This window comes from Dreissena polymorpha, chromosome 6 (assembly GCF_020536995.1).
Source record: "Dreissena polymorpha isolate Duluth1 chromosome 6, UMN_Dpol_1.0, whole genome shotgun sequence".
NCBI classification, from domain to species: domain Eukaryota; kingdom Metazoa; phylum Mollusca; class Bivalvia; order Myida; family Dreissenidae; genus Dreissena; species Dreissena polymorpha.
The window spans coordinates 53,373,865-53,387,973 of NC_068360.1; the positions used below are offsets into that span (position 1 = coordinate 53,373,865).

Sequence of the window (14,109 nt, forward strand, 5' to 3'; positions counted from 1 at the left end):
GCCATTTTCGGCCCAATTTTCAGGTTTTTGGTCTTGAATTCTTTTTTTTTATCCATTTTGGCTTTAATAAATCGCATGCGCGTTATACATGGGAGCGTATACATGGTAAAATACGGTATATTGAAATCTTATTAAAAAATTGTTTTGCTATAAAAATCCTTTAAAAAAAATGACACTTGCGTGTACAGTTTTGGTAGCTTTTCATTATTAAAAGACTGTCTATTAAATAAATCAGCATCACTAATTAAATGTTCAATTATCTAAAACACTAAGGCCATCTCCTCTTTATTTGCTTAACAGATTTTCACGAAACTTCACAGCAACCTTAACAATACCAAATTTATCACCCTGAACATGTTAAAATTTGAAAGAGATTTAACACAACACGAACTTCTATGAAAATACAAAATGAAGAGCAAGCGTAAAAAAACTACCCGCAAATTTTATGAATATCCATAAAACTGAATGTTCATAAAGCAAATCTTCCTTTTAAAGGCGTGAAATTGAGGAAAACGTCTCATCAGTTAAGAGCAAATGAAAGAAATATGATGGTGGATAAAAATTTAATGGAATGATGTTTATCAATTTAACCTTTCAATAACGTTGATTTGTTGGTGACAGTTGTAACAGAATAATGTCAATTTCTTTTCATAGTTAAAAGCCCATGAAATGTTTATCAATTTAAAAATAATTTAGACACAGCCAACTGACTCACGAATTACTGAGGTTGAATCTACACGCTGAGGAAACGACATCATAATAAAAATGTCCCTTTAATATATTCATAACCACGGAAAAATTTTGAAAAGTAATTTGCGAACAATCAGAATTTTTTGGGTGAAAAATGTTGGTTGTTGAATTCACGACCACATGGGTACATGCTGTTTATGGGCAACAATTTGAATAAAATGAGATGTATTTAGTTAAGTGCAATTCGGCTTAGATAGATGCATTTTAAAGAGTCTACTAGAAAACACATTTACAACTGTTTGGGATTTAAGAGTACAATCCACACATACACAGAGTTGCTCTTAGAAATAACATTGGATTGCGCACCTTTCAGTTAAAAAAAAAATATTTAAAGATTATTGACTTTTATAACTATGACACATCCAAAGTTGAAAGACATAATCAGAAAATAATGAATAAACAACAACAAAAAAATAGATAACAAATAAGCTTCATCAGATTCAGAGTTTAAGAAATGAACACATTAATTAATAAAATATTAATTAAACATTAATTCTTCACATATGCCAAATATTGGCAGTAAATTTACTAAGCTTTTAAATTAAACTAACCATTAATTTGGTTCAATTGATTCTAAGGAAATAAAGATTTGAGATTTGATGTTTGAAAACTAGGCTTAATGCATGTGCGTAAAGTGCTTTCAAATATAAGGCTTTGTAGACTTCACAGGATAATCAGGGACGACACTTTCGCTTTTACAGAATTTTTCTTTTAAAGGAAGTTCCTTCTTAGCGAAAATCTAGTCTAGGCGTAAAGTGTTGTCCCTGTATGATTAGCCTGTGCTGACTGCACAGGCTTATCTAGGACAACACTCTAAGCACAAGCATTAAACCCCATTTTCCTAGATCGAGGCTCATTGGCAACTATACATACCGGTTGAGAGTACGCAGATTGTGAGCTGGCGTTATTAGTGGTTCCCACATACATGCCTGTGTCTGGAATACATAGACAACACTTGATAATATCTTTCCAGTTTTACACCCAAATAATATATTATAATAATAACATAATAATAATAACTCTTGCCAAGCTGAATTTCCAGTGTAACACATAAGCTACAATTGCCATGCTCACTTATGGATAACACTATTAACTTTGACACAGTAAACAATAATAGACATATTCTGAGACAAGAAATAAGAATTGCTCTCAGAAACAAGGCATAATCCATACAAGAAGTGTCATCCCAGATAAGCAGGTGCAGTTTGCACAGAATAATAGTGAAAATCCAGTTTAGGCGTTAAATATAATCCCTGAGAAGGCTGTGCACACTGCACAGGCTAATCTGGGACAACACTTTAACACAATGCATTAAGACCCATTTTCCCAGACCATGGCTCAAACATATGCCTTTAAAGCAAAAAATTCTTTTTCAAAAAAAGAGTAAAACTAGCGCACCACATGGGCTTTTACTTACCATATGGGCTTGTGTACCCCGACTGGTAGGTGGTGGGTGGAAAAGTGGCTGTGTTTTTCTTCACTGAAACAACAGAAGACATCACTGTGAACAAAAAATACCACAAAAGACTGGAATTATACACATGGGCCGTACTCTGTGAAAAGGGGATTTAATGCATGTTTGTACAGTGTCGTCCCAGATTAACCTGTGCTAATAAACTTTTATGGTGTTTTTCTTTTACAGAAAGTCCCTTCTTTGAAAAAATCCAGTTTAGGGGAGAAGTGTCGTTCCTGATTTTTCTTAACGCACATTTATTAAAGCTGCTTTTCACAGAGCACGACTCACATGGAATTGTTGCCTCCATAAAAGCTGTCACATTCAGAATATTTTATTGTGTAAGCTGGCTGACAAAAAGCTTTCATTGCGTTCAAAATATATGTCATTAACTGAGATGTTCCTGTCCCAGTGATTCTTCTTCCTGATTATAACAACATGTGTTTTTATCGCAATATGTCGTAACAATTCATCAAAATAATGCAGCTGTAAGTCCTACCAAATTGATGGATTTTGAAGCAAATTTTGATTAATTGCTTATTAAACCATCACAAAAGAGTTGAAAGAAAAATATCTGAAATCCATTCGACACCATTAGCGATTTTGGACACCAGCAAATATGCGTGCCTGTTCTCCAATCTTACCTTTTAATATCAAAAATCAAATATGATGCGACCAATGACAGCCTTCATCAGATTTTCATAAAATGTCACACGTCTTTAATGACAAACATTCATGCGTTTAAAAGCTTCTGAAAACGCGTACCAGTTGTAAATGGTCACAAATTAATTCTTGTCACCAAATTTTCTGTTTCACAATCACATGTGACTGACAGCCTGGCTACAGCCTTATATAAGAGATGTATAATTTCTATTTCCCCAATTCATGGGGTCTTTCATTTAGAATTTCTTAGCCCCAAGCTGTGCTAGGCTTGCATTACAATAACAACCTATGTCCATATGATTGCTACATGACCATACAGCGTTGTTTCGTCAAGTTGCCATATTCAAAATCAACATCCCCTGCATTACAATAACTACCTAACTCCTCACAATTGCTACATTACCATACAGCTTTCTTTCGCCAAGTTTCCATATTCCAAAATCAACATCACGTTGATCAGTACGAGGGTGATCTACGAATGCTGAATTGTGGGATGCCAATTCCCTTGATTGATCGACTCGATGTTATCTTCTCGTTTATTCTACATATTACAATACCTGCCAGCCCTTTGAATGCAGACTCACATGTCAACATGGCAGTATAATTTTAATTTACCCATAATCCATATTGGGAAAATTTATATCAACACAGAAAATGCTATTAATTTGATAGTAGGCCGATGGATAGCGGACACACGCAATTATCACTTAACCCTTTACCACTTAGAAACGCACTTTGAGGCATTTGAAGTGCTTAAAAAAATCACATTAAATTGAAATCCTTTCTTACTAGATTCAAGTTTTAAAGGCTTCATTTCAAACCCTTAGATACTGATGAGCAGTAAACAGCATAAAACCTGAACAAACTGCGAGTTACGCACATGAAATAAACCTAGTTTCCCCAGAATGAGGCTAATTTATGCGAAAACTAATTCACATACTGGGGGTCGTGTCATTTTGGTAGCCTGGGGCCATGTACGTATGGGTCATGTGGTTGGCGGGCCACGACGTGTAATTGGGGTAGGTCTGCATGGTGGGGGGCGTGTCGTCACTGCCACCCGGGTCGCCGCTAGCAACGATCTGGGTCGTCGGGGAGCTGGGACCAGACTCTTCGCCGCCGTCTGCTGCGACCTCGGAGCTGGTAGAGGGCGCCTCGCTCGTGGAAACAGGAAGTAGCTGTGAGTAATGAAGTCTACCACTGAAATTGATTGAAATGTATATATGAGCCGGTTAAAACGTGAGAAATTTTTAGGCGCTTTTTCTCATGTCCCATTCTTATTAACATCTTTACAGTAATATTTTTTAGTGGAAAATAAATTTGATTATCTGCAGTTTCAGAACGTCAACTTTTTTTATTTAAATGTCATAAATGTATACTATATCTAAATGTATAACAGCAAGTGTCCAAGCTTTGCAAGCCATTTCACAATTATAAATCATTTCACAATTATAAAGTCTCCAACAATTAATTCATACCTGGCTTGTAAGAAATTTGAGATGAAGTTTGGATGATGAAATTCTGCTATTGTTCTGTTTGGATCACCTGCAAAAAACGAAAAACAATTGAATTATAGGTGAAAACATTAACACTAAAAATAAACTTTGTCAGGAAACGCATTTGTTTATTAAAACCATAAACAGCACTTGGTAAAAATAATAAATATCCAGCCTTTGATATGAATTTTCACTACGTTTTTCACAGGGTGGGATATTTTTATTCGAAAAAAATGTATGAATAAATGCAGCTATGAAATATTTCAATAATTTCATTCAATTGATAGCTAAGATATTATGTAAAAAAATGTATAACAAAAGAGCTCACTGATACAAATAATTGTTCAATGATGGAATTTAAAGATCCCAGCTATGTTTTTATTTCATTCTATAAAACATGAAATAAGTAATTGTTCCTTACCGAAGATATAATTTACCAAATATCTCTCTAATATACAATAACTAAACAACCTCATAATAAACCTATGTTATATTAATCAACATTTTCAATTCTCATAAACACATAATAAAATGGTCAAAATGAAAGACAAGACCTGAAACATCCATGACCCTCTTGACTTCAAAAGCCACATGCACAAAACACAAGTCAGTGTGTTTTTTTTCGTTAAAATTTGGGCTTGGTATGGGAACCCATTTCCAATAGAAAAAAGTATATATTTTTCCCAAAAAGGGGCAACAAATTCTCAATCTCAATTATCTCCAAATCCATCACTGTAAGTTGAACCTTAGAAAATATAATATTGAAATCACTTTTATTATCAATGTTAAAGTATTTGTAAGCATAAAATCAACAACATTAATTTCTCAATTATTGGCAAAAGTACACAATATTTTCCAATCCAAAGGGACCCTGCCCCATTCCCAAAATGTTGCAATAGACACCTAAAAATCTGAAGTTCATAAACAAAAAGCACAAACAAGCGCGCAGACTCATTCTGAAACTTAATCATTCAATCCATGTTTAGATATGACGTGCTCCAACACAGCCAAATGATGCAAATTACATAACAATGCGACATGAAAATCGATACCTACTGCATGTTACACCTTTCAGTGTTCCTGTGTTACCTTTCTATATCCCCGTTTTGTTCGGTTACCGAACAAGTGTTACATTTTAGAAAATCAAACAATCCAGTGAAAACTATACACTATTTAAGTAACTGATCCATCCAAAACTGTTTTGCAGTGATATGGGTAAAGTCAGTAACAAAATGCACGTCATTTAAAAAACACACGATATCAGTAACAGCCATTGTTTGACCAAAGAGTGGATTTTCGCAACGTCATGATGATACTTTCATGTTAGTGATATTTAGGGCTAGGACAGCCTTCCGAGTTAAATGATGAACAATTTCTGAACAAGTTCGCAAAAGGTGTTACGGCTGTCATTAATTACACAGTGGCAAATATTGAACCAGAGACGAAATATTGACCAACCTCTAATACATCCTCGTGTCACAATACAATGGACAAGTTTGTTCAACATTTAAACACATATTGTTTGGATTGTGGAGACCAAAACTACAGGAAGAAATGGGCATCTCAATAAAAGTACAGCTTCACTGGCTAATTACTTCCTTCTGTGGCGACATCCAAATACAGGCCATGCTAAAATGTGTTGGCTTTACTGTTTAATTTTACTTCATTCAATGGTCATATTTTTGATATTAATAACCAGTGGTGACATCAATCAACTATGGTTTAAATATATACAGAAATGCCATCAAACTATATTCAACTACTGGTGAATTTGTACATTGATAAAAACAAGCAGTCAATGTCAAGTTCAGACGTACAATTCTCATCTTCTACAGCATCAACCTTCAACCCACCCTGGCTATCAGATCCAAATTAGCCTTGTTTGGGGAAAACGGAGCCTTTATGCATGTGGGTAAAGTGTTGTCCCAGATTTGCATGTGCAATCTGCATGAACTGGATTTTCGCTTCAAAGAGACTTATTATCAACGAAAAATGAAATAAAAGCGGAAAGGTATGTCCCTGATTAGCCTGTGCAGACTTTTTAAACCCTGTTTTCCAGGAATGATGCTCAGATTGAACAAAGGCAACTATAACACACCAGCGCTCGCTGGCTCACTTGCAAGACTGACCTGCCTCTCAATGCATTGTGCAGGCTCTGTCACCCCCCCCCTCCCGCTCCCCGTATTTAAAAGAACACAAAGTAAAACACACAACAATGAATCAGTCGCTTGAATGAAAATCAATGCATAGTCTATTATTTCGAACCTGCGGGGTTGTTTTTTCCCCTGATATTCTGCTTTAACAGGTAATCAGGTAATTTATGGCCCACTGAAACAAGCTGTGGGTTATGGATTATACGAAAAAAAACATGCAGGTTTCCATCAATTACTGCAGCAGTACTAATAAATATGTTCACCATGTAATGAGGAAGGTAACATATGTATACTGCCTTGACAATGGCCCTCCTGTATACTGCTATTTTCGAGATAATCACAATTTCAATGCAAATGTTTGCACCGTTCAGCTTTAAACAATAATTTAGGGTAATATCTATTTAAAAGATGTTCCCCGTTTTAATCTTGCACATGCAAAATGCTAACTACAGTCTAGTGAGTCAACAAACATTTGTTAATTTTCTTAAGACATGCATACCTTAAAAATGAATACCTAGATAAAAACTACCATCATAACTTGCCATTTAGATCACACCATCTGAATATATAAGTGAATAATTAAAAAAACAAACAGAAGAAGACATGAATAGATTTCATAATACTTGTAATACTACTGTATTAGTAAAAAAAATACAATAAATAAATTTAAACGTAACGAAATACAACAGTGGCTTTCCAAATGCAGCTAAATATAGATCAAATAATAAAAGCTTGCTAATTATTTCTGGTCCAAAGGACCAGAGCCGGTCGCATGTTTTCCTGCAGGTACAAGTCTTCATAATTTAACAGTTCAAATAAAAAAATAAATAAATAAATAAAAAGTCCTGAGGAGGGACTTCCGAAATGGCAAAACATGCAGACAGCCATAAATTGCTTCAGGCATTTTTAGTCTGACTATTTTCATGTTCAGGTTAAAACATCAACATGATGATGGAACCAAATGCTCAAAACATGCAGGGGGGGGGGGACATTCCGGTACCCTGCCTAGGGGTACTATCACTGTTCCTCTAGAAGGAACAGTGATTGCCTACCCTGGCAATAGATGGGCACCAAACATTGAAAACATGCAGGTAGGCATTCAGGAACCCTGCCTACCTGTGATCCACTCTAGAGGAACAGTGATTACCTCCCCTGGTGACAGAGGGGAACCACACATTCAAAACATGCAGGGGGACATGCTGGTACCCTGCCTACCTGTGATCCACTCTAGAGGAATAGTGATTACCTCCCCTGGGGATAAAGGGGAACCGGTCAATGAAGTGTCACCAAGACTTGTCTTTATTGTTATCACTGAAAATTATGTCACATATTTTTCATGAGATGGTTTTATTTACTGATACTTTATGGTGTCACATGACTTCATAAAATCAATCAAGTTCAATTTAATGATATAAAGTAGCCGTGGTGTAGTGGATGTGTTGTCCACCTAGCTACAGAGGGGTCACAAGTTCAATCTTCAATATGGAGACGTTCTCTAGACAACTCATTAGCTCGTTCCAGTAAACCTTAAAGGCTTTCAATGCAATCCAGCTAAATTAAGTCTGTAACAAGTGAATGGTGCTTTGTTTCTATTTTTTGCAAATGTATTTGTACCATGAAAAGCAATTCATGACAATTTTTATAGAAAGACCTGCAAGTTTTCACAGTTGCCATCTGTTGATCTCATACCAGGTTAATGCCAAGTTTCCATTCATGTACCTGCAAAGTGTTGGGGGAAACAACAAAATCGAAAGAAATATAACAATAAACATGACACCAGTGTTCCTCCTGAAAGCCTTACCCTTCATGAAATTGTTTTCTCTTCACTCACGCACCCATCAGGCCATTACAAGAGGAAAGTAAAAATCGCCTGTTTTGACACCTTACTAGACGCAAAGTCTACAAACAAGCAGGCTAAAGTGTGATATATTCAGCTGTTTTTATACTTTGTATCTCCATATTATTCATGACAATCCAATGTGATAGACATTTCCTAGTAGAAAAAAACTTCATGAAAGTCAGGGTTTTTGTCTCTTACAGAGTGTACGCTGGTTTTCACAGACTTATTCCTCAAATGATACCTAGGTTTTATTTGTTGCTTTTATTATATGTCTAAGAAAAGAGATGCATTAAAGAAAAACAATCAATATTCACAAAGAAGACCTAAAGAATTCAGCAAAAAAAATTGGATTGTTAATTTTCATCCAAACAAAACTGTTAATGTTTAAATTCATGTCAAAGCTTCTCTATGTTTTCTTATATAATTATCTGTATGTTTGGCATTAAAATCTGAGCAAATGAGTTAGTGTTTCTGCTTTAATAAAAAAGAATCAGCTTTTACACACAACCATAAAATCATGACAACTGCAATGATCATGATACCGACAAAAAATGGATAGTTTTGTGAAGAATCTAAACCACAATAATGTTAGATATTTGTATCCATGTAGGACACTGTATAATATAAATTTAATTGGTACTTTTTCATAATCAAATTAAACCTCTTCGCACACATAACAGGAAACAGGGATTGTTATATACTGTCATTTTGCTGTTTTACATGAAACGATATCATCTAAAAGACATTAAACCAATCTTTTTCATCTTCTAATCAAAATTGTAACAATCAGCACATTGTCAGTAGAAAATGATGTTGTAATAGGCCAGTGGAAGATTCACAATGTTCCATCATTACTGTTCCATCATTACATATTAAAATGAGAAAACATAATATTGAGCAATGTCATCCAGATTATGACCAAACTCGTTTCCAACCGTAAACAATGAATGACAATCTGTAATTTAATTTCACTTCTGAATAAGGTAACCTTTTTGTGGGAGATGGCTCTCCATGGAGGCTAAATTAAACATAGCATTGAAAAATTATAAATTAAAATCATTATCAACTGAGTACGAAGCAAAATCCTGTTTTGATTAATGGCAAATTTATCAACTTGCTGTCAAAACACATTACAAAAGCTTGATAATAATTTTCAATTTGAATATAATTTTAATCTAAAATAATCTGAATTTTTTAATCTTAAATAAGATGGGATGTATATACTAAAATGTGAATGAATTTATCAATCAAGCTCCATCAATACATGATCATTAAAACTTAAAAGACGTTTTCAATGCATGTTAGAATAGTTAACATCATAAGTGCTTCAATAATTTATCTCCATATTTATATATTGGAGAAAGAATTTGTAAAACATTTTTTATTAAAACAGCAATGATTTGCAAAAGCTATACTGAAGTTTTAAATATTTGTAGACAACAGTAAACTGTTCTACTTAATGACAGTTTGAACCAATTATTTCATCCGAGTCCTCATTCTGGTAAAACTGGGGTTAATGAATGCCCGTCAAGTGTCCTCCAAGATTAACCTGTACAGTGTGCACTGAAATCCATTTTAGGTTGTGTCTTCACAGATTGCACAGGCTATTCTGGGAGGGCAAAAAGGTACCATGTGACAGACATTAAAATTAAATGGCACTGTGGTATCTTTTTGCACCGATGGGGCTATTTTAACAAATAATTGTTTAGACAAATCTGGGATGACATCAAAGCCCCAGTTTCCAAGAATGAGACTCATTGTATGAATACCCAGTCTGTACACCTCAGCACAGATTATTGCCCGCCAGAAATGTGACTTGCTCTAAGAGAGGGGGAGCAGTCTGGCTGCTTGAACTGTTCTTTTTGTCTTCTGATAAGCGTGGAAGATGAAGTTCATTTCTTTGATAAACCCTGATAGCTAATCACATTCTAAGAGAGTAATTTGTCTTAAACAAGTCAAGATAACAGAATAGATTTCAAAGGTTTCTGGGCCCTATGGTATGCTGTGCAAATATTTTTAAGGTTAATATTTTTTTCTAAATGGGTGTTGTTGTTTTTTTATTGTATGTTTTTTCTCATGACAAATTATTATAACTTTTGCAATGTAAATATTACAAATGGAGTAATTTACCACCCATCATTTACATTGGAAGATGGGCTTATAATGACATTATTATAATTATGAAAGCATGTCATTAAATAATTATCATACTTAGAATAAATAAATGGGCAATTTAAGTCTGCACAGGCTAAATCAGGGATAACACTTTCTGCCTGTATGATATTTTTCGTTTCAAAAAAGTATCTTAGCAAAAATCAAGTTAAGGCTAAAAGTGCGTCCCTGATTAGCCTGTGTGGCCTGCAATGTGGGACCACACTTTACGCACATGCATGAAAACCCCTTTTCACATAGTGCGGCTAAAATGTTATAGATGCTTGCTAGGTTAACAGCACTTGTATCTGTATCAACATATTTTCAGAAATTTAACTAATACTTTACTGAAGTCAAATGAAAACTGCACTTGATTCTTGTTAAAACATAACAAAAACTTTTCTGTGATTAGACAAAAATTTACAGGTAAAAATGCAAATTCCAGCCTCTATAATTTATATGTTTACGGTTTGGATGAACCACATCGAAAATTGCCGTCTGTAATTTATGACTCAAGTCAGAGACACTTGCTTCATTTCTCACTATGCGGCCATTGTACCCAAAAACCAACAAAACTTGTAATCCGCTCAGCTATTCTAAGTTTTACGACACATAAAATAGACTTAAACTAACGCCCCATTAATTTTGTGTGAACCTAAAATTAACTCTACATTAAACTCTGGACATTAAAACATTATGGTTCATTTATTATGGTTTTATGAAATACAATGAATAAATAACAATAGAAATTTTAGTGCTGTTAAAATTGCTTCTCCATATGAAATATGTTAAATTAATAATAAAACGCTGACTTTGTTTGCAATAATGCCAAAAAAAATTTGGCGTGTTTAATGACAAGGAAAATAAAAACTATTCAAATCACGATGCTACATATTACAAATACTTAAATACATGTCCCGACATGTTGAAACATTTCCGTCACAAAAATATAAGTTAATTTTCAAAATGAGTTAAAGCTTATAATAAGTCCCCAGGGGACATTTCTTGAGTAAAAAAGTTACTTGACCAGAAGCCACCTGTTTTCAGCTGCTGTTTTTGCTGGGTCTCTATTTTTTAGAAACAATGACCTTGATCATGACCAAACTGCCCCCTAATGTTATCCTAACCTAGGTATTCATTATAGATAATCACATACAAAATTTCATAGCAATATATCGGTCCAAACTCAAGTTACAGAGCTAAAACTGTTCGGCTTAAGACGCTTAGAGAAATCAGGGCCGTGTCTTGATTCTCATTCAACCTAAACATATTTAAAGGCAGCCATTTCTAATGATTTTCATAAAATGTACTGTGTCAACATGTCTGATCACTGAAATGTCCCTGTGGTGCAATTAACTTTTTAAAAACTTGGTGAAAACTAGAGATTTTTGTCAATTTCCTGTGTTCACTAATTGACAGGTCCAGCCTCACATTATTTCTCCCTCTATGCCTGAAATAATAAAATCCTAAATTGGTACTTTGAGCTTGTGTATAGTCTGCTTTTAAACACTCTGCAATCTATTTTTTACTATTTTGAACCAATGACAGAATGGTTTAGAGATGATTTTTTTGCATTCCTTCGAGTAGGTCTATTTAGCAGTATTTCAGTTACCAGTATATTATGAAGACAATCAATCTTCTTGCATTTATCCCCGGAAAGCTTATGAAATATAGAATACTTCATATTGTACTGCGATATTTTTAATTTTACAATTTTCTAGGAATTTTGTTATTTGAAATAACAATCTCCATAAAATGGGTACAGAACCTTGTTAAGCATTTTAACAAACAGAAATATTTTTTTCTCTTTATCAAATTAAAAATAGAAAAACCAAGACTATTGTCAAGCAATATAAGTCCCCTACTGGCTCCACCATTGTCAGAAATTCCAGATTTTTTATATATATATTTGTTGCCATAGCAACCAATTTTTTTATTTAGGAACAAAATGAAATGACTTGCATAATGTCCATATTGCCATCTATCCATGTTTCAATTTTCATGAAAAAATATTCAAAACTTTAAAAGTTATTGCAGGATCCAGAAAACCATCATTTTCAGCAGTATTTCTAGTCTATTTGTTGCCATAGCAACCAGAATTTTTGACGTCGGAACGAAATGAAATGACGTGCATAATGTCCATATTGCCATCTATCCATGTTTCAAGTGACATGAAAAAATATTAAGAACTTTAAAAGTTATTGCAGGATCCAGAAAAACCACCTTTTTCAGCAGTATTTCTAGTCTATTTGTTGCCATAGCAATCATAATTTTTGACGTAGGAACAAAATGAAATGACGTGCATAATGTCCATATTGCCATCTATCCATGTTCCCAGTTTCATGAACAAATATTAAGAACTTTTAAAGTTATCGCAGGATCCAGAAAAGTGTGACGGACAGACGAACGGAGACAAAACCATAAGTCCCCTCCGGTGAAACCGGTAGGGGACTAAAAACCACCACTGAAAAATTCCTATTTTATAAGACATTTAAGAAATATATGAAACAATAATTGCAAATTAAAAATAACACAAATAATAATAAACTAAATTTGAAAATGTCTGCATGTTTTTTCTTAAATGTCTAATTTGATCAAGGTCAAAACAAAAACAATCATTGCTAAAATTTTACAAATGTCATAATGTGCAAAACAATTACATATATCCACTCATAAAGGGCAAATTACAACAACAACATGATGAAGAATTTACTGAACAATGCCTGACCACAACAGACTTGACAACGATAGTGGGGGAATTTTATGATTCAATTCGAAGAGCTAAAGCCAACTTTTATTGGCAGCGAATTTCTTAGGGCCCATCTGGTACCAACGATTAGGAGGCTCATAAAATTGGTGATAATGAAATCTTCACACTCACAAGCTGAAGTGAATGGCTTATATCACATGCTCTGGAATATCGGGTGGGTGGGGCAAACAAACACTGACTTTTTCTACTTGTTTTATGTATAAACTCTCAATCTCTGATGCACAACTGTTCTTGTGATAGCTGATTGCCAAATTGTTTTGATTTAATATCTCTGCATGTTATTAAGATTGCACAAAAAATTGGAAAAAAAAACCACACACACAAAAAATCCTTATTTAATTTTTATTACTGAGCATTATGTTGTTTTTAGCAATTGATATTTTTTATATTTCATATTGTTGTAACAATACTCAAGAATCGAGATACAATTTCATTTTTTGCCATGATAATCAAAAATAAAAAATTATTCAAGAATGTATAATAATTTCTGAACATCAGCCTACACATTGTCATGGATAAACTAGACATTGATCAATTGTTTTAGATAAATAATAAATCAAAATGCAAAGATCTAAGAACCGCATAAAAATGCTTTCTTTGAAAAAAAATCGTTAAAACAAACACTGCAGGTAGATTTATTTTCGAAAATACATTAGGTGAGTTTTTTATGTTTTTTGAGAAAAAGTGCAAAAAATACCAACACATTATAGGAACTTGGGCTAAACAAATATTGCAACCCAAACATGTTGCTTTTATTGGTTCCAATCTTTGATTATCCATGAACAGCGTCTTACCGAGTATTCGCCTGAGAATACTCAGTCTAGGACCAAAAAGAC

The 14,109-nt window shown here is 34.0% G+C and overlaps 1 protein-coding gene across 6 annotated transcripts in view; it reads right to left on the reverse strand.

The window, feature by feature from the left end:
- LOC127834345 (eyes absent homolog 1-like) overlaps window positions 1–14,109 on the reverse strand; it is a 177,807-nt gene that overhangs the window by 38,457 nt on the left and 125,241 nt on the right. For all 6 annotated transcript variants that reach the window (XM_052360103.1, XM_052360100.1, XM_052360101.1 and 3 more), the window contains 4 exons: window positions 4,342–4,408; window positions 3,807–4,063; window positions 2,168–2,230; window positions 1,624–1,685 (listed from right to left, as the gene is read on the reverse strand). In XM_052360103.1, the coding sequence (XP_052216063.1) occupies window positions 1,624–1,685; window positions 2,168–2,230; window positions 3,807–4,063; window positions 4,342–4,408 (449 nt within the window). The remainder of the gene's footprint in view (window positions 1–1,623; window positions 1,686–2,167; window positions 2,231–3,806; window positions 4,064–4,341; window positions 4,409–14,109) is intronic.